This window comes from Anolis carolinensis, chromosome 1, assembly GCF_035594765.1.
Source record: "Anolis carolinensis isolate JA03-04 chromosome 1, rAnoCar3.1.pri, whole genome shotgun sequence".
NCBI lineage: Eukaryota > Metazoa > Chordata > Lepidosauria > Squamata > Dactyloidae > Anolis > Anolis carolinensis.
In genome coordinates, this window is record NC_085841.1 from 244,251,692 (window position 1) to 244,275,705 (window position 24,014).

Below are 24,014 nucleotides of genomic sequence, written 5' to 3' on the forward strand. Positions count from 1 at the left end.
GAGCGTAGGCTGCACAGTGGTTGAAATGCTCACTGAGAAACCCCCTTGGGCAGAGTTTGAAGCAATGGCTGCCATTTTTAAAATTGCCACACAGCCAACCAATCCTCAACTGCCACCTCATGTCTCAGACCATGGTCGGGATTTTCTAAAGCAGATATTTTCTGAGGCTAAGTTGCGACCATCTGCAGAGGAACTTCTAAGACACACATTTGCACATTATCACTGATGGCCTGCCTCAACCCATCTCTCACCTACTGCATTTATTTTCTGACTGCACTTTTTTCTTCTTCCTTTTTTTACACAGCGTTGAGAAAAGACAAGAGAGAACGTATTTCTCTTGATTCTTGTTTTCATATAGATTGTTAATAATCTCTCTGCTTATTTACAATGCAGAATTTGTTTCCCATTTAGGATTAGGATCTTTTCGTTTCAACAATGTACTGATGTGGTTCGCATAAAGCACTTTAGTACATATTCATTCCTTATTTGAGGGGGTAAAAGTAACTTCTTTTGGACCATCAGGAATTGTGTGTAAGGTTTTTATTTTCCCAGAGCACTGCTGACTTACTCAGGATGCAGGGAAAACATACATGTTGTTAGCAGATGTAGAAAAAGGAAATATGTCCAGTTGTTCTTTGTAGTGTGTAGATAGCAGCCCTGAGGGGTCTTGGTTGTGTTTCAGCTTTGAAAATGAATATTGGAAACAGTCAGAAGCTGAAAATTCAGACTGCTAAGAAACTATCTGACTCATACATCAACTGTAACCAAATTAGTAGATTTATGATTTTAAAAGACTAGACAGATGTGCCCCCTAGTTGAGTAGTTTTAAGGATCATGGAGCAATCAAGTAGGTCTGGTGCATGAATGTTCTTGAGCAGAAATTGTAGATAAACAGATTATTGTAGATCCTTATTCCTCTGTAGTTAAATTACAGTCTAAACATGTCATACAGCAAACTAGTTTGGTTAAAATCCCTGTGTTTGAGGGGCTTCTTTTGGTCAGAGCAAAGAATGTCTTCATTCTTCATAATTGCCTGCCCTTTACTGTCCCAGTTGCCTTGCTTGTTGCCTGAAATTATTTCATGAGATATATTTTTCTTTCCTTACTTGACACTTGTGTGAAAATTTTAGAGGGTCAAGAATGCAAGCAGTGTCTAAAATCTACGATTTTTGCTGCTGAACAGAATCCTGTATCTACAATGGAAACTTGACTTGCTAGACAAACAGCATTTGCCAATTTGTATAACTTGCATCAGTGAGCATGCAGAATTTGGCTTCCCAAACTGTAGACTTCAACTTTTATAGAGCATAGACATTCCCTCCCCGTTCAAATCAAGAGGGAAAGTAAACTCAATAGAAGTCTGCATATGTACAATATAGTTCCGTTTCAACACACTGATGATGAGAAAAGAACATAAAATGAGATATTTTTCAGACTAGAATCATAGATCACAGAATCATAGAAGAGACCACAAGGGCCATCCAGGCCAACCCCTTGCCAACGTAGGAAGACACAGTTAAAGCACCCCTGACAGATGGCCACCCTTCCTCTTCTTAAAAGGCCCCAGAGTAGGAGACTGCACCACCTTCTGATTTACTTGTCATTCGGTACCCTGAAAGTGGAGGCTGTGCAATTTGTATCTTACCTGACCCAAGTAATCTTTTGTTTTTAAAACAGTTTTGAGATAATTATCTGAACTGTGTTTACCCACATTTGGACATTTGAACATGATGATTGTAGAATGCTTGCATATTTTATATGCCTTCAGGAAATTATAAATAGCCCCTGAAGGGAAATAATTCTGTTTTCCAGTATCACCAGATAATAAAAGTAATTGAAGGATCCTGTTTTCTAGAGGCTTAACACTGCTGTTAAATATTTCCTAAGGAAATCCTTGTGGCCTCCTGTATAAAGCCATCAAAGGCAAGCCAATAATACAGTGAGATCAGGAACAGTTTAAAGCTAAGCAGTTGGCCTATTTGTAAATATTTAACCATAGTTTAAAGAAAACAGTTCCCAATGTTCTCAACTCTTTGTAACTGAGGGAAGTGCTGATTATTATAGCTGATGGGAAATTTGCACAGTAGAGAAGCTGGTAGGGATATAAAGCATCTGATCATCTAAATGTGATTAAGAGATCACCAGTTTATGGTAGTAAAAGCAGTGAAGTTTCAGAATAAAGCAAATTTATTATAGAGACTCTTGCCATTTTCCATAGAACATGCATATGGAGCTTGCCAGACTGAGTGTATTTAAAATATCTATAGTTTTAAACTTTGTTTAAAGGAAGCAAGCTTTTGTGCTTGTAGGGGGAGCAATCACCTTTTTCTGGAAGTATTATGAAATGGCATGGGTGGAATTCAGGTGATGAGTGATTGGCTCTTTTCCCTCTGTCAGCTATCAATTCCATCTGTAGCCCACAGTATTTAGTTGTCTACTGCAGATCTGTTCTCTCCTCTCTTGTACATGTTTTCCTATAGATTAGAGCCCACTTTCCCAGGAGTTTATAGGAAAATCTGTAGTATTTCATATTCTGCTGAATTGTCATTAAGCTGCAACTATGCAAATTGTGTGAAGCATGCAAATATGCATCATTGGGTTCAGTTAATTGGAATATTAGATGAAAATTGAAGTCTCCCTCCCAGCTAAACCAAACTATTTATGTACGTTTTATGTTATGACACAACTCCTTGCACTGTTTAGTTAATATCTAGCAGACAGACAATCATTGCAGCCTAAGCATGTCAGCTGCAGACTTATTGAATTGAAAATTTGATCTAAAAAAGAGATTTGAGGAGCATGAATCACCTGTCTCCTGAAAATGGAGACTGATGCAGCAATCTTAAATGCATTAAGGAGTAATGTATTTCTTTTGTATAGGACTGAGCTGTGACTGGTTCTTTTTCAAACTTTTTAAGTTGCAGAACAAAAACTTGATGGTACTGGAATAGAATCGCTGGGTACTAGCCATTGCTCTGGATGTGTAGAGACCAGTGTATTTTGGTGCTTTACTTTTATAAATTGATCTCAGATCATCTGGATGGGGTTTTGTCCCATTGGTCTTTCCCTTTAGAAGAGATGCTCAGAAACAAGAATTTAAAGTGAGATGGGAGAGTAAACTTGATGTAGAGTTGTAGGACTTATTTCTAAGAAGTGGGACAGGAAAAAACAAATCCTTAAAATCTTAGAGGCATACTTTCAGGAGTTTGGATCTGCCTTAACCTGCTTACTGTCAGCAGGTCCCCATCTGCCAATATCAATTCTATTATGTTGATATTTAGAATAGAGGGTGGGTGTGATTATTGCTTCCTTTCCCCTTGTTCAGGGTAGCAGTGCAATTTTCCACAAAGAATAAGTGCCCGTCTTGAGAGATCTCCGGGAAAAGACTGGACAAAATGCTGAAAACAACTTGCTTCTGAAATATGAGGGGATTGAGACTGTAAAACATGAAGACTTCTTAAACTTTAAATGTTAGAAGAATCTTTCAAATGTTAGTCTTATCCATAACATACAAATATGACAGGGCTTGTTGAGTGAAGGAGTGAAAAGGTTATTTACTTTGCTACATAATTTTATTAGGAAGAACATTTTTAGTAACCCTAAATTGTATTGTGCCTGTCTATAACTGATGTAATATGCATACAGCCCACAAGTTACAAACAAGATATGTTCTGTAGGTTTGTTCTTAAGCTGAATTTGTATTTAAGTCGGAAAGGTAACTCTTCAGAAGGTTTCGCTACACTTTCTGTCCCTGTGATAATTGGATTTTGAAAAATGCGGCTTGTTTTGGAAACAAGGATTGGTGAGAAAGCTTCAGTTGCAACTCCTTTCCTCCATGATAACTCTTCCCTTCCTGGGGGTAGATTTCTCTCCCTTTCTTTTGTCTCATCCCTGTTCTTAACTATGAGTCATTTGTAAGTCAGATGTTTGTAACTCGGAGACTGTTAGTGCTGAACTTAAGCTCCCCATTTTCTCTCCTCTAAAGAGTTAACAGACTCAACAGAGGACCAAAGAATGGAAATGCTTCTTTATTGTACTCTGAATATGTATGCAGAAAAACATGCAAAGGCTCCTGTAATTTCAACAAGGATACTTTATTTACGAAAAAGTGTGAAAATAGACTTTAAAGAAAATGTAAGTGCAACATACTGGTCAAAAGAAACTATTTGAAGCTTGACAACATTCAGTTTCTGTCATGATTCATTCAGATTGCTGCTTATTGGCTGTTAGGAATTGTGGGAGTTTAAGTCCAAAACACCTGGAGGGTTGAAGTTTGCCCATGCATACTCTAAACTATAGTGCCATTTTTCTTACTGTGGCTGGGAAAGGAGCCAGGTACTAGCAGAGCAATGTGATTGCATTTTGTGCCTTTTTTTTAGTACTGCGTTTTTTTTTCTCAACAGTGGCAGTAAAAAAACAGATGCCAAAATTAAGGAGTTGCAACCCCTTAGCTACAATCTCTAATCTAATGGCATCCAAGTTGTGTGAGTACTGTGATATACCCAGCTTCTAACCACTTCTAGTTTGCCCCAGGCAGCAACTTAGGTGGGTTGAAAGTACTTTTAACTGCTTTAATAATGTGCACATTTTAGATCCAGTACCTGTGTGATCTTCTAATTGAAGCACCGAACCAAAAAGCACATAGTTTGCAGCAAGCCTAGCAACAACCGTTTTCTTTGTAACTAAGCCTTTGCCAAACAGTACAGACAAGTGCTTACCTTTTTATCTTCCAGGTAGCTATATCAACAGGTAATGTACGAGTAGTGAATGATTTCATTAGGATCTAAAGTAAAATGCTGATCCTTCAGAACAATGCATCTTGCCAATCTTATGAGTCTATCAGCTCATTTTTAATTATGCCCTATTTTGTATGGACACTTGCTTCCTAACACTTCCTAGGATTCCAAGAATATAAAGAAATTTGAGATCTTTGGCTATTTTTACTTATCAAAATCATGAGTACTTGTTAGAATTATTAAGAGCAGTTTTGAGAAAATTGTTTGGGAATCGGCTGCTATAGAATATCACTATAATTTTAAAAAATTGTAGAGAGGCAATCAAATCATAGAAGGTGTGTCTGCAGAAATCTGAATCAGTAATGCAAGTTAAAAAGGAGGAAAGAAGTGGATGTATTGCTTACAGTTATAAAGCGTTTTACTTTTGTTTGATGCACTTCTTTTATAGAGTACACACTCAGGTGTGCAACACTGGCTCTTTTTAGTTGTACTAACAACTAAACTCAAACAATCTCAGTGCCTTTATCAGAATGCCTTAATTTTATTTGTTCACCTGCCAGTTATAATAGGAATTAAAGACCACTAGACACATTCTTTGAAATATAGAAAGTTGAATCCCAGAAGTTAAGGTTGCAGTATCTTGATTTTCAAACTAACTACAAGCACTACAGCTACAAGTGCTTTCAACAACTTTTGAGGGTTTTTTTTAGAGTTATCTAAAAATGATCTTACCAAAACTGATCTTATAAATCCTCTGTTTTGAAAACAGCAATACAGTATGTGGGCACAATCCAGGCAGTATTATGCTTGCATTGAAAATCCAGAACAGTTGGATTAATTCTCCCCTTTATTCTTAATGCTAAGCGGAAAGGAGAAAATTTCCTTATTTCTCTTGAAGTTCTTAAATCACCATATAGTTTGTTGTTAAATATATTCTCCTTTTTGACTTTCACTCTGTTCCAGAATCAGCACTAACATCCCTCTGATACTCAGCAATTTAGGTGAGCCATAATGGCCACTTAATTCAGTGGAGGTGCTTGTTCTGAAGGAAAGTGTTGGTGGGCATGTGAAAATGTTGCTTCTATAGAGGCAAATTGTTTTGTTTTTAAAACACAATTTATTCAAAATGAAGAAACAAGAGGGAATCTTGTTCCTGCAATTGTCCAGATTTAATGCTGTGTTATGAGTTAGTTGTACAGTAGAGTCTCACTAATCCAAGCTAAACGGGCCGGCAGAAGCTTGGCTAAGCGAATATCTTGGATTATAAGGACTGATCAAGGAAAAGCCTATTAAACATCAAATTAGGTTATGATTTTACAAATTAAGCACCAAAACTTCATGTTATACAACAAATTTGACAGAAAAAGTAGTTCAATATGCAGTAATGTTATGTTGTAATTACTGTATTTACGAATTTAGCACCAAAATATCACGATATATTGGAAACACTGACTACAAAAATGGCTTGGATTATCCAGAGGCTTGGATAAGCGAGGCTTGGATTAGTGAGACTCTACTGTATTAACAATTGCTTCAGTCAACTTTGTAGCAGTGTCAGACAGCTGTAGATGTTCGTGATAATTGATCAGCATTCATAATATAGTTTCTTTTTTGTTTTGTTTATTTAATATTTCAAATATATCACACTTATGGGTAAACACAGGTGTTATGTGCTTAAATGTAAGTCCATTGGATTATTTTTGCATTAGCAAAGGTATTACTACCAATATACTGGTACTTTATTAATGTTCAGTAATATCCCTGAAAACCAAAGCTTTTCTACCCCTGTACACAGCCAAAAGTGATATTTATCTAGCTTAGTGACTGTTATTAGTTCTCCAACAATTTGTAAGCTTTGTGCTGAATAGAACAACTGCCAGGGCTGGCCCGGTTGCACATTCAGTCCAAGTTGCATGAGCAGCAATATCTTTAGAGGTTCCAATGAAGCTGTGCGCAATCCAAGAGTTGCATCCATATCTTTGTGACATTTTAGGGAGTCCTGGGATAATAAAATGCAGCCCTTTTATAGTCCACAAAAGATACTGGGCCCATAATTGCAGGTGCTAGTCAGGGTTTCTAATGAGTACTGCCTGACTGATGCTCAGCATTGATGACTAAAAAGTTTTGCCTTGATGAAAGAGCAAGAAGAGTTATACCAGAAGAAGAAAATATTTACCTAAGGACAAAAATTATAGAAGCAAACAAGGGCACAAATGAAAGGTGTGCATATATACAATGGCCTAACCTATTTTTTAATGTGGCAAAGAGAACAAAACTAGATTGGAATCAGAAACACTAATTCATCTGAAGTCTTTTTTGAGATTAACAACCAAGAGAAGTGTTCCTTTAGAAAAAATTCAGCTTCTCCTTTTATTCTTGAGGGGGTTTAGCACAGAGCAGGAAGTAGGAGCTCATTTTGCATGAACAAAATGTCCTCTGTAGTTCTGTGGCTCAAATCCATCATTGGATGATCTTAGGAAACGATGTTATCAATGGTACTTAGTGCAAATTTCATAGTGTGGTGTTGTGTGGTTTCCAGGCTGTATGACCATGTTCTAGCAGCATTTATCCTGATGTTTCACCTTCATCTGAAGCCCGGAAATCACACAGCACGGCAGTGATTCTAGCCAGAAAAGCCTTTGGTAGGTTTCACAATAATTTGCAATTGATTTATTGAAATATTTTTTACATCATACTTTATCCTTGGCTGGTAGGCATTAGATCTGAATTTAGTGGATTGTGCATATCTTCACCTTCCATTTCTGTCCTTTTGTACTATTTTTCTCCTGGATATAAATTGTCAAAATTTGTACTGAACTTTTCTGTGGTTTTTTAATTTGCAGTTGAAGAAAAAGTGGGGATTGAACAAGGTGTAATGGGCCAAAGTATTCCTTGTGCCATAACAAAGTAGACCATATCTCATTCCAAATAATTCAGAGCCATAGTTCCCCCTGAGATATCTTGATAAAAGTGAAAGGCTTGCATCCTGGGGGACAATTTCTATACCACCGAAACTGTTAGCAGCAAAAGCCTTTTCTTTTGTATGTGCGCTTTTCATATGTCAAACAGGAGTGTAAACTAAACTGGCTGGAGATTGAAGTGAATAGAGCCCATGTAGACAAAGGTGTATTTTATCTGTTTATACAGTTGCCTTTTGGAATCCCCCAACTCTTTAATAGCTAAGGAGCAACTACAAAAAAGAAGCTGCTATAGAAATTCCCCCTGGTCTTCTGATTTGTATTGCATCAAAGTCCAGTTGGCAAAAGACTGTAAAATACTAGGGAGTTTGTAGGGAGTTAAAGCATCATTCTGGGCTTTCAGCGTCTTTGGGGTGGGGGATGGGATGGGGGCTACCATGTGTTGTCAGTAGTGGGATTCTCTACAAGAATTAATTCTATTTGATTCGCTCCCTCTACATATATGACACATAATCATGAACTATATAAAAAAAGATTGTGCTTTCTTTTTTGGAACAGGGTCTAAACTTTCTAAACTTTGTGCAGCTTTGCCTTTTTTTTTTTGCTCTCACCAATTTAAATCTTTTTATGAGAAAGTGCAAAAATGGGATCATAGCAATCTAAATGTGCTCAGCCTGTCCTCTTCAATGTAAAACAAATGTCTCTGTAGGGATGGGGAAGAGAGGTTGGTTGAAGTTGATAATGGACTTTTACTTCTCAACAAGCTATGAATAATAATGTATAAACCTTACTCCTTTGATCTAATAATGTACATTTTTATGCAGCTGTCAAATGATCTATTAAATCCCTTGGTTTTGGTCTGTAAATGTTTTTACTCTGTTTAAATGCTGGGCAGTTTGTAATGTATGTATACAATGGTGTTTTTTTCTATTGATGTCAACACTTTTGCACATTTTTTTGGAAATGTTTAATTTGTACACTGATTTAATTTTTTACTCTTTGACCAACTGTTATGAGTGTATGTGAATAATGTATGGGTGCAATGTACTACTGTCTTGAATGTGTGCGAGGTTATTTTTTAAAATTACTTCAGTATAAATGTGTGTCAACTTCTGGCTTTATCTTGGTTGAGGAACTCAGGATATTAGCTTTGCTTACAAGTTCCCCACAATATCCCGAATCCAGCAACTTGGTTGCAACTGCAGGAATTTTAATGTTGAATTTTGTGTGAACAGAATTGTCCCAGTTCATTTTTTATATTGCTGGGCTGATTGATCAGTCAAATATTGTCAACTGACCACCACATAATTTCATTATTCCAAAACAGAAGTTAATGCACTTGGTTCTCTGTTAGTAACCATAAGCCTCACTTCTACCATTTTAAGCCACCATTGGAAATAACTTATTTGAGCGAGACTGGCCAAATGCCAGGCTCTTTCACAATGGTGCGAACAGGGTGCACATCAAATTTTTTCATAAGTATAAATAGGAAAGGAAAGCCACTGTTCACCTGAAAGCTTCAGATACTCATCAGAGTTTCTGTGGAGTTTGGATCGTGGCAAATGTGTCTAAGAACTACCCAAATATAAGGTACATAAAATGCCTTCTGTGTACTGTTTCTCTTTCTTCTTCCCTCTTCCCACAGACTTATTCCGCAATTTCATTTCTACATTTTTTAAACAATTGTTTTTAAAGGTACTGCATTTAATTAGATAAATATATTAAAAAGCTTTGAGAGATAATTTACTAGATAAATATATTTTCAGCTGGCTGATGTTCAGAAAATATTTTTTTAATTTTTGTTTTTAACCATTCAAAATGTATTTGTATTTCCAAAATTGGACATGAATTGTATATTAAAACACTCGGGCTGGACAATGGTACGGTTTGTCTTGTAAGGACTGTCTCCTTTTTTTAAAAGCTAAAAATGTTTCCATAATACAGAGGATAATACTGTTCTGAAAAGGTGAAGGCAATCTTTTGAATTTATAGCTGCTTAAGAGAACTGAGACACATAACCAGTCTTAGAGAACTTTTTATTGCCTGTTCTTTTTTGTTACATTGAATGTAATATCTCTTGATCTTAACTCTTTCCTTGTTTTTGGATACTGGGAAAATTAAAGCATGTTGAAGGTACTAATAAAATGCCAATACTTAATTTTAAATTGACAACCGAGTTTGTGGCTTCAAAGGATCTTTGTATAACACTTCTGACGTGCCAACTAAAAAATGTCATGTTCGGTAAATAGTACACTGGTGAATATCAAAAACCAACCATTTAGAAAAAGTGGCATTCTTGTTTTCTTTATTTTTAAGAGCTCACAGTGGCCCCAAAATGGTGTGGTTTATTCCATTGTTCATGCACATTTTGATCTTGTTACAGTCTCAAAACTGTGCTTGTACAAAATGTATAAAATCATTTTGATTTTTTTAAAAATACGTATTTATCTGTTACTTTCTTGCTGGTAAATGGCTTTTATTTTATTTGGGATTTTTATCAAATATAAAAGCCATGTTTATATTATATTCTGTGTTTGACCAAATGACTTTGTTTTATGAAATGTGTATATTGCTGGTACACATCTGTCAGGATGATTGTGCATGAGGATCTGCAAGAATTAATACGATGAAAGATTTTTTTCTTCCAAGTTTAATTCATTTTGGGAAGGTTATGGTGAAAAGGTTTACTGGATGTAACCTTATGAACTTATGGAATGACTATAGATAATAGCACTTTTAAGTGTTAATAAAACAAATATTTATTTCCACTGTGTGTTTTCTTCTATTCCAAAAAGTATACAAAGACTGATATTTAATATGAGTACTTCATGACCATTATTTCAACAATTCTAATAATATTGCTGCAAAATAAGCCAGTTGTAGGTAGACAGCTATAGCCTTTGAAAGACATTTTGAAATATGAAATACATCCAGCAAGTTTCATCCTTATTGGCTTAAAAATCTGAATCCTTTTCTCTCAGCCAGTATGTTGTACCTTTTATATGGCAAGTAGTGCAGCAAAAGCATATGCAGTAGAGTCTCACTTATCCAACACTCGCTTATCGAACATTCTTGATTATCCAACATTTTTGTAGTCAATGTTTTCGATACATTGTAATATTTTGGTGCTAAATTCGTAAATACAGTAATTACTGCTTAGCATTACTGCGTATTGAACTACTTTTTCTGTCAAATTAGTTATATAACATGATGTTTTAGTGCTTAATTTGTAAAATCATAACCTAATTTGATGTTTAATAGGCTTCTCCTTAATCCCTCCTTGTTATCCAACATATTCACTTATCCAAAATTCTGCTGGTCTGTTTATGTTGGATAAGTGAGACTCTATTGTAATACTAAAATAATACATCACGTACACTTTACATTTGAATGATAAAATGTGCCAAACATCTTTGTGCTTTATATATTTCTGATGCAACATAGGTCATTATTTAAAACTAATCAGAACTAAGTACATGTATATGTCTGTGTTCATATATACATGTTTGCTCTGTCCTGAAACATCGCAAGGCAATAGCTGAGCGGTATTGGAATTTGTGCTTATAATTTGGGCAGAGGAGAAGCACCCAAACAAGCCTACATACAAACCTACATAAACTTTGCATCCAGCTACCATTCAGCTGATGTATCGTCTCAACGAAGATCATCTTTTTGAGTACATAGATCACTTTATAACTTGCAGCAAACTATTTCAACTGTAAGTAAAATTGAAAATTGATTTTGTGGTATGTCACATGGGAGTGTATGTGATCCTATGTGACCTCACATAAGCAAATGTCAGGATTCATTCAGATTCAAGCCCCCGCTATATCAGAAAAACACTGGATGCCTGCACTAGTCACCCCCCACCCTCAGTTTCACATCACAGCATCGTTATGAGAATTAGGGAGGGGGAATAAAATAAAATGCACTCCCTTGTCATAAGGGCTTGGGTTTTTTTCTGCTTATATTAAACCAGGAGAAAGTTTGGGAGAATGATTGGAAAGAGAAAGCTGTCACTCTGCTTTTCCCCATCACAGCAGGCAAAGAAGCAGCATTAGAATTACTCTGTCATTTTCAAAAGGCTACTTGTCTTAGTATGTTGCAGCATAAGAAGAAAAAGGAGAGGGGGAAATGGATTTATAGCAGCAACTTTAAGATTGATTTAAATATTAGCATCGGCTGTCATGGATACCAGTTCTGATGCAATCGTAAGAGTGATATTAAAGCCTCAGGTTATCAAGAATATTTATACAGTTGTAGGAGTGAGAATGTACAAGTATCTCGGATTTTTATAGTGAACAGCTAGTATTGAATTGATAGAGCAGTGGGTCTCAATCTGTGAGTCCCCAGATGTTTTGGCCTTCAACTCCCAGAAATCCTAACAGCTGGTAAACTGCCTGGGATCTCTGGGAGTTCTAGGCAAAAACACCTGGGGACCCACAAGTTGAGAACCACTATATTAAAGAAACAAGTCTGGTTACCAAAAATCACTTCCCTTGTGAGCTAAAACCTCTGGGAAGATTTCGCACACACACACTCACATTCAGTCTTCCATTACATAACCGATTCAATCAAATTAATCCCATGCTTGCACTATGTGTATGTGTGTGTGTATGCCCACCTTCACATTCACCTGTTGATTTAGGGTGAACCAATTTTGTAGTTTTCTTAGGCAAGCAATGCTTAAAATGTGGTTTTACCAGTTTCTTCCTCTATATATACACACACATGCACATGTACTGCATATACTCTTAAGCAGCTATTCGTACCTATGATGATTTGAAGGCTAAGTAAATTCACTGATATTGAATAAATGGTATAATGATTAAGAGTTACTAATTAATCTTAAATAGGTATTTTACATAAGGTATTCAAATAGTTGTCCCTGCGCAGCAATGCACTGTTCACATTGCCGAAGTACAGAATTGCAAATCTCCCTTAACGTTTCACTTCTAATTTCGCAACACTTCTCTACTATGGCAATCTTTAATTCTTCAAGTGTATTTGGTTTTGTGGCATAAACTCTACTTTTAAGGTACCCCCATAAGAAGAAGTCAAGTGGTGTTAAATCTGGCGAACGTGGAGGGAACTCAACACTGCCTCTTCGCCCAATCCACCTATCTGGGAAGGTCTCATTAAGAAAGTTTCTGACATCATGTTGAAAATGAGGTGGTGCCCCATCATGTTGAAAATAAAACTCATTGTCACTGAATATTTGAAGAATCCCTGGTATAATTAAACCCTTCAGCATGTCTAAATATGAGTCGCCGGTAACAGTTCCATCAAAAAAATATGGTCCAACCAAACCCTTTGATGATACTCCACACCAGACAGACAACCCTGGTAAATGTACATGTCTTTCCACTGTAATGTGTGGGTTTTTGGGGTCCCAGTATGTACAGTTATGTCGCTCTACTAGGCCATTCAACTTGAATATAGCTTCATCACTCCAAATAATCTTGTCACCAAAAAATGAGTCTTCTGCTACTCTTGATTGAAACCATTCACAAAATTCTAGTCGCCGATCAGGATCATCCTCGTTGAGGGGATGCACTAGTCTTGGAACACAGGTCTGCCACTTACAAAATTCAAGTCGACAGTCAGCATCATCCTCATTGAGAGAATGCATTAGGTTTGGAATACAGCTATTAAGTTTTGCACGCCTTAAAATTCGATGAATGCTCGATTTGGATACTCCTGTTTCACAAGCCATTTGCCGTAGCGATTTTCTTGATGACTGCTCAAAATTCTGCAGCACCTCTTCCGATTTCTCGTCGTCTGTTGATGTCCGACGTCTCCCAGAACGCTGCTTTTGTATGTTTTGCAAAGTACCATCAGTTTCAAATTTGTCTCGTATCCGCGCAATTGTAACCCGTGTTGGAGGCCCTGTTGGAAATTCCTGTCTCCACTGTCTCTGGACCTCTTTGACATTTTCAGTTTTCCAATACCACTTCAGTACAAACTTACGTTGGTCAAATGTCAGTCTGGGATTGGCCATATTTAATAGTGATTCTTAGCTGGAAAAGGAAAAAAATACAGAATTATAAGCTGTTAAAGGCATATAAATTTCTTGGGACATGCTGCATATACATTTGAAGACTCATACATTGTAATATTTTGTGAAACCATTATTTTTGTTCATGCCTCTTCTAATGGATAAGAGCTTGTGACTATAACTCAGTTTGGTCAACTGGAATTTTATGCAAAACCACTTTCCTGAGCATTTCTGTTTCCTAATGCAATTGATTACTTGGTTGAAGCTCAAGGCCTTCCCACAATGGATTTCCTTCCTATCTATCTATACACATAATAAAAGTGAAAATCTGTATATATGTGGCACGCGTGTCTGCCTTCACAAACAAGCTATAGTTCCCAGTGCTGTAGAGCCACCAAGTCACTCCCAGGACATCGCAGGTTACAGAGGGCACATCCCAGTGTTCCTTTCTCTTTCCATTTGCATGACCCCACCCACTGCCTCCCTTAACCCTTTCCTACACTTTCCTATGGCACACAGCAAATGGAGGAATTGATCACCAACTGTACATACTGGAAAAGTTTCGGGGGAATTCACCATGATTTACAGGAGTTGTAGATCCTGGAATGTATAGTTCACCTGCAATCTAAGAGCACTCTGAACCCCATCAATGATGGACCCGCGACTAGCTTGGAAAACAGACTCAACATGGCCAAATTGCATACTGTCAGTGTTTGGAGGTGATGGCCCTTGTATAGGTCACCCGTATTCAGAGAACACAACCCATCTGATGACAGATCTAGACCAAACTTGGCACACAAATTCAACATGGCCAACTGGGGGATACTGGTGGACTTTGGATGTGATTGACCTTTATCTCTGGGAGTTATAGTTCACCTATATTCTGTTAGCCCTCTCAACCTCACCAGTGATGGATCTGGACCAAACGTGGCACACAAACCCAACGCTGCCAACTTGGAGTGATTGACCATGGCATCAGAGAGTCATAGTTCACCCATATTCAGAGAACACTCAACTCAGCAAGTGACGGATCTGGACCAAACCTGGCATGCAGAGCCAACATGGCCAACTGTGAATACTGGCACAATTTTGGGGTGATTGCCCTGGAAATCTGGGAGTTGTAATTCACCTATATCTAGAGAACACTGAACCCATTAGATGACGGATGTGGACCACATTTGGCACATGGACTCAAGATGATCAACTGGGGGAGTTTTGGGAGTATTAACCCAAGATTTTTGGGGACTGTAGTTCACCCACATCCTTATGCATTTTCTAATGGGATGAGTCATAAAAAGAACAAAAGCAAAAAATGGCTTTTTTCTAACAAATAGCATAACCTATGATCAAACAGATATTACCTATGATCAAACAGATATTCAAAAACAAATAAATTCACATTTCAAATAACCCAGGCACCGCCGGGTACCCAAGTTAGTTTGAAAATAAATGAATTAACCCTGAAATGCATGGCTGTATACACTGGGTAATATTATAGGCTCCTATTTCCCTGATATGACCAGATAGTAGTCTGGGAATAATCTGGGTACTACTGAAGTCACTGAATCTTCTTATAATAACAATTTATTTCTAACCCGCACCTCTCTTCTCGAAGGGACTCGGAGCAACTTCCAAATATAACATGAAAACATGGCAAACATTCAATGCTGTGAAAAAAAACATTTACACATACAATGAAAACAAAGAAAATGACTTTGGCTAAAAGGTTATAAGTCAATCGATTAGGCATCATTGACTGCACTGAACTGTTAAATCTGTATACAAATATAGCTTCAATAAATTTAACTTAAATAGTCATTATCAACTTGGTCCACTAAGATGGCATCAGTGCTATTATTCATCCTGTTACAGTGGTTCTCAACTTGTGTTGGTCTCCAGATGTTTTTGGTCTTCAGCTCCCAGAAATCCTAACAGCTGGCTGTGATTTCTGGGAGTTGTATGTACTGAGTTATACTTGTATGTATATTATTTTGTTACATTGTAATTGCCTGGGCTTGGCCCCATGTTAGCTGCCCTGAGTCATTTCGGGGAGATGGAGGCGGGATACAAAAATAAAGTTATTATTACTGTATTAGGCCAAGCACATCTGGGGACCCCAGGTTGAGAACCACTGTGTTAAGGGCTCATAGATATTTTGCAAAATCATTGCAATCCTCTCCCCACCCTCCAATTATAAGTTGTTCAGCGTATATACATTTTTGGGGGCACCCTGTGTGTAAGGCACGTTGAGCCCCAGTTTGGTCTTGTCTGTTGGAGGCATGTGTGAAAGTTACAATCAATCACCTTGACTGGCATCAAGGTGATGCAGCAAGGCTTTTCAATGCTAATCAAGGTGGCCAATTGCAACATTTTTACACTTGCCTCAAGCAGACAAGATTTCTTTCTCCCACCCTGGACCTCCCACAGATATATAAACCTCACTTGCCTAGTTTCCAACAGACCTCACAACCTGTATTAGCCTCTGCAAAGCTCCTCTGAGCGCGCGGGAACCATCTCTTCCTGGGCTTCCACCTTTTCCGCGTTCCCCCGCCCCTCGAGAGTGGGCGGGGCAAGCCGTCTTCTGGGGCGGGGCTTCGGGGGCGAGGGAGACCGGATTGGCTCCGCTGTCTGCCCCGGAAGCGGCCTGAGAGAAAAGCTGGCGCGGCCTGGCAAGATGGGCAAGAAGGAGCGCGGCGGTGAGTGAAGGGAAGGAGGCCTCGTTCCCTTTGAAACCATAGCGGGCATGGGCACACTTGCGCCCTCCCTCCAGGTGTTTTGGACTCCAACTCCCACCATTCCTCACAGCCTCAGGCCCTTTCCTTTTCCCCCTCAGCCGCTTAAGCGGCTGAGGGGGAAAAGGAAAGGGCCTGAGGCTGTGAGGAATGCGACTGAGGGGGAAAAGGAAAGGGCCTGAGGCTGTGAGGAATGGTGGGAGTTGGAGTCCAAAACACCTGGAGGGAGGGCCCAAATTTGCCCATGCCTGTCCCTTAGCAGGACATCTCATTTTGGATATGGATATCTTGCCTGGATACTCCCATTTTACCAGATTCAGGGGAACCTTTGTACCTTTTGTGCTAAACAGTCTTGTGTTGGGTTGCTGTGAGTTTTCCAGGCTGTATGGCCATGTTCCTGATGTTTTGCCCACACTTACGGCAGGCATCCTCAGAGGTAGTGAGGTCTGTTGGAAATTAGGCAAGTGGGTTTTATATATCTGTGGAAAGTCCAGGGTGGGAGAAAGAACTCTTGTATGCTTGAGGCAGGTGTGAATGTTGCCATTGGCCACCTTGATTAGCACTGAATAGCCTTTCAGCTTCAAGGCCTGGCTGCTTACAGCCTGGGGAAATCCTTTGTTGGGAGCTGTTAGACATGAAAGGCACTGCAGACTAATCCAACTAGAGAAGTCAGCCATAGCAGAGCACTTCATGAGCCAGCCACGGGGAAAAAAAGACAGAGATCCACCCAGAGGAAACGTGTTCTTATCATACATCAAGGGAACCACTGACCACATAAGGAAGCTGAGGAAGAAACACAACCTACAGACCATCTACAGACCCATTAAGAAATTCTAACAAATGCTCTGTTCAGCAAAGGAGAAGAGGGATCCTCTCACCTCTGCAGGAGTCTACCGTATACCATGCAGCTATGGACAAGCCTACATAGGGACCACCAAACACTGCATCGCCCAAACACGAATCAACAACAACAACACTTTATTTATAGTCTGCCCTATCTCCCCAAGGGGACTCAGTATGGGCAAACATTCAATGTTCTTTGGAGACAGGACAGAACAGAATAAGACAAACAGAAGGAAGTATGTAGTCTTGAGAAGTCCAGTTTTTGGTGTCTTGGAGGTTGATGTTGCGCTTAGATTCAGTCACGAGGTGCTATTGCATCATTCTCTATGACAAAGAGACCTCCCCCACAATTTGCAGTACCTAATTTCTCTACTTACAGCTTATAAAGTATTTTTGAACTGCTTAGGTAAACAGTGAACTGGGCTTGAGGTTGAGCGCTCACCCCCAACTGGGTTTTGAACTGGCCACCTTTTGGTTGGTAGATCTTATTACAGCTGATGATTTACCAGCTGTGCTACAGCCCAGCCCATAGGGCCATAATCCCTATTAGGTTGTAATCCTAACAGTTCATAATCCATCATCCCAATAGGAACGACTTCCATTTCTACCTCCATTTCGTGCTGTTTGTACATCTGATATGTTTGTTGCCTACACCAGGCATGGGAACCACTTTCAGATCATGCTAAACTGCAAATCCCATCAGCTCTCATTGACATAAGCAGTCAGGATGAGTTATAAAGTCTAAAAATGTCTACAATTTTAAATTTCTACTATAAACAGCTTTGATGTGTATATGTATGTGTGGAAATATTTCTGCATTATTTTTCAGATAAGAAAAAGTCTAAGAAGCGGCACTATGAGGAGGAGAATGAGGAAGAATATGACATCCCAGGCAGAGACTCACAAGAAGCAGTACCCTCAGCAGCAGGGAAGCAAGTGGAGGTTTCTGGGAAAAAAGTAGATGAATATGGGGCGAAGGACTACAGGAGCCAAATGCAGCTCAAGGATGATCATTCCTCTCGCCCACTGTGGGTGGTAAGCCGCACCAAACACAGAAGTTTCATTAGAGCTTTGCTCATGTTCTGGTAAAGTAAACCTGTAGAGATGTTTGCCTGTGCTGAAGGAAATGAAATTGAAACTTACTATGGTATGCTTTGAGAATGGCTGAGGAAGGCATTGGTGATGCTTGGGAGTACAGTATTTACTACCCATTGGCTTCTGAAAGTCAAAGACCAAAGGTGCACCTGCACTGTAGAGTTACTGCAATTTGGCAGTACTTTAACATCTGTGGCTCAGTGCTATGGAATTCTGGGAGCAGTAGTTTGACGAAGACTTTCACCTTCTCTGCCAAAGAGTGCTGGTGCCTCATCAAACTACAATTCCCATGATTCCACATAATCCAGTTATGGCCGTTAACGTATACAAATTCCCCCAGATCATACTTGGAATCAGAGCCTTTTCTGGGAGCTAGAATCCAAAAATCCCACCTACATTTCCAAGCTTTCCCTTTCCAGTTCATAGCGGAAGAGAATTTTGATCCTAGCGTTTCCAATAAACTCTAGTCAAGTGATTCTGAAATACTTAAGAATCAATATGTATCTAGTTAAGCTTCTGAGAGTTCCCTCCACTCTTTGAACAGCAAGTTTTTGTCACTTCTTTTCCCAAATGCTAGATCATGAACTGATTCTGGCTGTCAGGAAATTTCAAAAATGATTTATCATTTGGCACAAGGGTGAAGGCCAAAAATTCTGCCACTGATTGGGAAGCAGAAATGGAAATTTTATTCCAAAGCCGATGGATAGTTTCCAATCCATTGAACAGCAGCGGAGTAAAACACTTCTGGGGTGTGCCAAAATACCAAGTTAGTACTTGTAAGAGACACACACCCTTAGTTCCATAGGACGTCAATGGCATACTACCGCTAAGTATTTCTGACTTAAGATAGCTTTATGAAATTAATGGAATCGCTGTAAGTCAACAGGCAATTTGAAGGCACATGCCTATATTTCTTTGTATATTTAAAAGCAGCAGTATAAAGCATTTATGTTGTTTGCAGAGTTTTAATAATATAATTGCAATTATTCTTCTGTCCTTTCATAGGCTCCTGATGGCCATATTTTCCTTGAAGCCTTTTCACCTGTTTACAAATATGCCCAGGATTTTTTGGTTGCCATTGCTGAACCGGTTTGCCGACCCTCCCATATACATGAGTATAAATTGACTGCTTACTCTCTCTATGCTGCTGTCAGCGTGGGTTTGCAAACAAATGATATTACAGAGTATTTGCGGAAGCTGAGTAAAACTGGTGTGCCTGATGGGATCATTCAGTTTATCAAGGTAAACTGACATTCTTTTGTCTTCTTGTATATAGCGCTATACACTGAAAAGATGATTAAATACAACAGAGAACTATACTGTCTCGGCAGTCTTTGATTTAACACAGGTCATCAGAGTATAGATCAACTTGTTCTTCAAAAGATAAGCTAGAAAGGCTTGCCAGCACAGCAGTGTAGTTTAGTTTAGTGAGTGGGGACATCCAAAAGTCATAGTAGTACAGCTCCCATAGTCCCCCATTGAATATTTAGTTAGGTCTGGGTTGTGGATTTAGCAAGACTGGAATTGGGAAGAAGCCCTCTGTTGGGTTATGGAAAACCAGCTTTTCTCATTTACTCAATGTTATAGGAAGCACACACCTTGTTTAAGAGAAGAATCACACTTCCCAGAAATGTGAAAATATGCATATGTAGATGAGGTTGAAGGGGGGGGGGGGAGTTGCCCCTCTCTGTTCCAGGTATGCATCTTAATTGTAATGAGGAAAATTGGCTTTGCGAATTGATTCTTCACGTGTTCTGTTTCTGAGTAGTGTTTTCATTTTTGTTTTGCAGCTGTGTACTGTCAGCTATGGAAAAGTAAAGCTGGTCCTGAAGCACAACAGGTAAGCCTTTGTTGATTTTTTTTTTCATTTTTTAAAGTTTTGGCCTGGATTCTGTGTGAATAAATTACTGGGTTTTTTTCATAGAATGCTTTCACAAAAGTGAACATGATTGGAGCCATAATATTGTTAACACATAATAATGAACCAGAAATCCTGTCTTACTAAACCACAATATAACTTGAGTTATATATTAGTAAATGTTAGGTATTCACATGTGCTTCCCCCATCTCATAGTGAAAACTAGTATACAAATCAGGCAGGGATAGGTAGTGTAATACTTGTGCCTGTAATTGCAGTTACTTGTAACCAAGCAAGACAGGATTTGTAAGGTTTGTTTGTTAAACACAAGAAACCATAATCTTAGATTCAGATAGCATCCTAAGCTATTTCTGACTTGTTGGTTTACATTTAAAGAGGGGAGAAAAATTGTATTTATGGACTTACTACTTAATCAGACTCTGGCTTAATAACACATGGTGTCTTGCTTCTTATTATGTGTGAAGACCAGGACTGGATCTTTAAAAATTACAGTCATGTCCATGACCTGAACATCCTAACACAGTGTGTGTCAAAGACTTCAGGTGTTTTGGACTTCCACTCGCCCAATTCCTAACAATTGGTAAGCTGGCTGGGATTTCTGGAAGTTGAAGTCCAAAACACCTACAGGAGTAGAGATTGAAAAACACTGTCCTAAAGGCATCAGATCCCATCTGTTCTTGGAAAGTAAACAACAGTACTTAGATGGGAGATTACTAATGAATACCAGGTACTGTATATGAGCCTACAAGATCCCTTTGTTTGCTGTGTAAAGAACAGTTATGTCAGTGATTGTGTAGGCTGTGAAATTATTTTGTAACCCACCTCAGAGGAATGAACTAGTAAATCTACCTCTGAGTATTGTTTGCCTAAGAAAACCCTATGAAATTCATGGGGTCACCATACGTTTATATATATCTATTTTAAAATTCCAAATAAGAGATACTCAACCTGTATTTCGTTGTTGTATCCTCTTTCCCTGTTTTCTGCTTTCCAGGTATTTTGTAGAAAGCGCCCACCCAGAGGTCATTCAGCAGCTTCTCCAAGATCCAGTTATTAGAGATTGTCGGCTAAGAAATGCAGAAGGAGAAGAAACGGAACTCATAACAGAAACATTCACAAGCAAATCAGCTGTATGTTGAGGTTATGAACTACTATTTCATGTAAAATGGTTTGTTCTTTTTTACCGTGTACTGATAAATTTGTATTTGTATGTCTACATATATAATGACTCTGTTTATCTTGTCCAATGGTTATATTTTGGTGCCAGTTTAAATCATTTTCTCCATTTACTTACTTTTTATATGGCTTTTAGCTATTATAGGCCCTCAACTGTTGGTGGAGCTTATTGCCATCTTTTTGACTGCATCCTCCTGTTCCCTGTTGAAAACCTTGTAGATCTCCAAGTCCACTGAGAGTGGCAGTGGTCCATCTACTTCACAAGGGACAGATGTTCCAAATAAGCCGGATGTCCCTGCTGACTTATTTGAATTTTATGAACAAATGGACAAGGATGAAGAAGAGGAGGAAGAAACACAGACAGTCTCTTTTGAAGTGAAGCAGGTAAAAATCACCATGTTCCTTGTATGGCAGGCGGTTGGACTGGATTGGATGGTCTTGATGGTCTCTTCCAGCAATTGATTTTGAGAATTAATGAGTCAATGTGGTGTGGTGTGATGAGTGTTGTATTCTAGAAAACCAGGATTTCGATCCCCACTCAGACTTGTAAGGTTGCTAAGTGACATTAAACAAGTCACACTCCCTCTTAATACACCTCCAAATAAAGTGTGCTGAAAACCAATATGATGGAATTGCTATAACTTGAAAGCATTTAACAACCATAATAAACTGAGTGTCAGTTAAATGTTAAATAACTAATGGTAGGATGTAGGCCTCATTGATTGTTTCTCATTTATCCTCTAAATTTAGATAGCAGTTTTCTTTTCCTATGATTGTGGGACTTGACAGCCTTCATTGAATTTTAGCTACTACCTTGTTTCCCCTAAAATAAGACATCCCCAGAAAATAAGACCTAGTAGAGGTTTTGCTGAATTGCTAAATATAAGGCCTCCTCTGAAAGTAAGACCTAGCAAAGTTTTTGTTTGGAAGCATGCCCGCCAAATAGAACACCAGAGCATGCAGGATCAGTAAATGTACATACCATAGAGTGTTGTACATGGAAATATTGGTAGTAACAAGAAATTCTTGATAGGATTCACAGTTTGTCTGGTTATGCTGGTTTATGATAACTACTGTACAGTATATAATAAATGTTCATTTTTTTTCAACAATAAATGTGAATTCTTCTTCATGGAAAAATAAGACATCCCCTGAAAATAAGACCTAGAGCATCTTTGGGAACAAAAATTAATATAAGACACTGTCTTATTTTCGGGGAAACATGGTAAAGTCTGAAATGGAAACTTGTCTGCTGAGTTTTGTACAAGCACATCACAGTTTCCTATCAAGAATGAAATGCAGAATGAGTGAAATATCTTCGAAACTGATTAGCACATTTTGAAGGCAGCAGTCAATTTCATCACATATATTTAGTGGACTGAAACCTTTTAATGTATGCAGTTACTTTAGCTTGGGGACCATATATTTAAAACATCAGTTCAATATGCAAGAGGTGGAAAACACAGAAGTATAGCTCTTCTCAAGAGCAATATCTAAATATTGACTTCCTTTGTGGATGTTATGAGGAGTAGCAACTTCTCCTTCCTGAGTTGCGGCCACAAGTATATTGTTGCCTGCATCAATAAGAAAGAGGAATAAAGAATAATTCTGGAAGTGTCTTGCATGTTTTCATGAAATTTGATTTCCGCACAAAAAATTCATGTGCCCATCTACTTAATATTTGGGTTCATGGTATCCAATAATCCTTTCCTTATTAATAACCACTTTCAGAAGTTTTTTGGGGTGTAACGTTATTTGTTCTGAGTCTAAGACGGTGATCAGTGTGGAGATTAAATCTCATAAAGAAATTAGAAATAACAGGATGATTTCTGCAACCTAGTTTGGTTAGGTAGCAAAAAGAAATTAATTACATACATACACACACTCATGGAGCAGCTTTCCCCAATTTCGGACCCTCTAGATACACTAGAATACAAAACAAAGTTTGCTGTGGGACTGTGGTTGTTGTCATTCAGCTCATTAGGATGGGACCAGATTGGCAAACATTGCACTATTCCAGTTCTTGTTGTAGCCTGTGAGTTTTCTTGAAAGTATAAAAAACACTTAAGATGTTCATTGTGTTGTTGAAGGCTTTCATGGCCGAAATCACAGGGTTGTTGTGTGTTTTCCAGGCTGTATGACCATATTCCAGAAGTATTCTCTCCTGACATTTTGTCCACATCTATGGCGGGCATCCTCAGAGGTTGTGTGGTATATAACTTAAGATGTTATGACACTCACAGTTGAGCAGCATTTTCATGCAGCTGTCCTTTGAGTGTTTCTTTTGTAGCTTTATTTCAACTGTTACAAGCTGACATACTTCTTCCAAGCCTTATGGGGGATTGCAGTGCTTTCCTAAAGTGCTAAGTGAGTAATCAGTAGTGAAATTTAAAAATTAACCTCCCCCCACTCTGTTTTTAAGGAAATGATTGAAGAGCTTCAAAAGCGTTGCATTCAGTTGGAGTACCCCCTGCTTGCTGAGTACGACTTCAGGAATGATTCTGTGAATCCCGATATTAATATAGATTTGAAACCCACAGCTGTTCTGCGACCATACCAGGAAAAGAGCTTAAGAAAAATGTTTGGGAATGGCCGTGCTCGGTCTGGCGTTATTGTCCTTCCCTGTGGTGAGTTGGC

At 38.5% G+C, this 24,014-nt stretch overlaps 3 protein-coding genes across 4 annotated transcripts in view; 2 read left to right on the top strand and 1 right to left on the bottom strand.

Moving 5' to 3' along the window:
- The window catches only part of map3k2 (mitogen-activated protein kinase kinase kinase 2), a 55,163-nt gene extending 44,741 nt beyond the window's left edge, over positions 1-10,422 (top strand). The window contains exon 17 of the mRNA XM_008118788.3: positions 1-10,422. Within this exon, the coding sequence (XP_008116995.1) occupies positions 1-226 (226 nt within the window). The 3' untranslated portion in view covers positions 227-10,422.
- Positions 10,389-16,229, bottom strand: LOC100557975 (uncharacterized). Of its 2 annotated transcripts, none has more exons than XM_008118786.3 (2): positions 16,099-16,229; positions 10,389-13,674 (listed from the first exon to the last, which is right to left on the bottom strand). In XM_008118786.3, the coding sequence occupies exon 2, from the start codon at positions 13,653-13,655 to the stop codon at positions 12,516-12,518; it is 1,140 nt and encodes a 379-aa protein (XP_008116993.1). In that variant the 5' UTR covers positions 13,656-13,674; positions 16,099-16,229; the 3' UTR covers positions 10,389-12,515. The 2 variants fall into 2 exon arrangements, with proteins under 2 accessions (XP_008116993.1, XP_008116994.1); XM_008118787.3 differs by having other exon boundaries at positions 16,115-16,209.
- ercc3 (ERCC excision repair 3, TFIIH core complex helicase subunit) overlaps positions 16,215-24,014 on the top strand; it is a 24,206-nt gene continuing 16,406 nt past the window's right edge. The window contains exons 1-7 of the mRNA XM_003226086.3: positions 16,215-16,348; positions 18,057-18,262; positions 19,328-19,564; positions 20,113-20,162; positions 21,196-21,331; positions 21,597-21,761; positions 23,800-24,004. Of these exons, the coding sequence (XP_003226134.1) occupies positions 16,327-16,348; positions 18,057-18,262; positions 19,328-19,564; positions 20,113-20,162; positions 21,196-21,331; positions 21,597-21,761; positions 23,800-24,004 (1,021 nt within the window). The 5' untranslated portion in view covers positions 16,215-16,326. The remainder of the gene's footprint in view (positions 16,349-18,056; positions 18,263-19,327; positions 19,565-20,112; positions 20,163-21,195; positions 21,332-21,596; positions 21,762-23,799; positions 24,005-24,014) is intronic.

Bases quoted from the DNA above. Each gene is read 5' to 3' on its own strand.
- LOC100557975 (XM_008118786.3), bottom strand. From the start codon at position 13,655: ATGGCCAATCCCAGACTGACATTTGACCAACGTAAGTTTGTACTGAAG.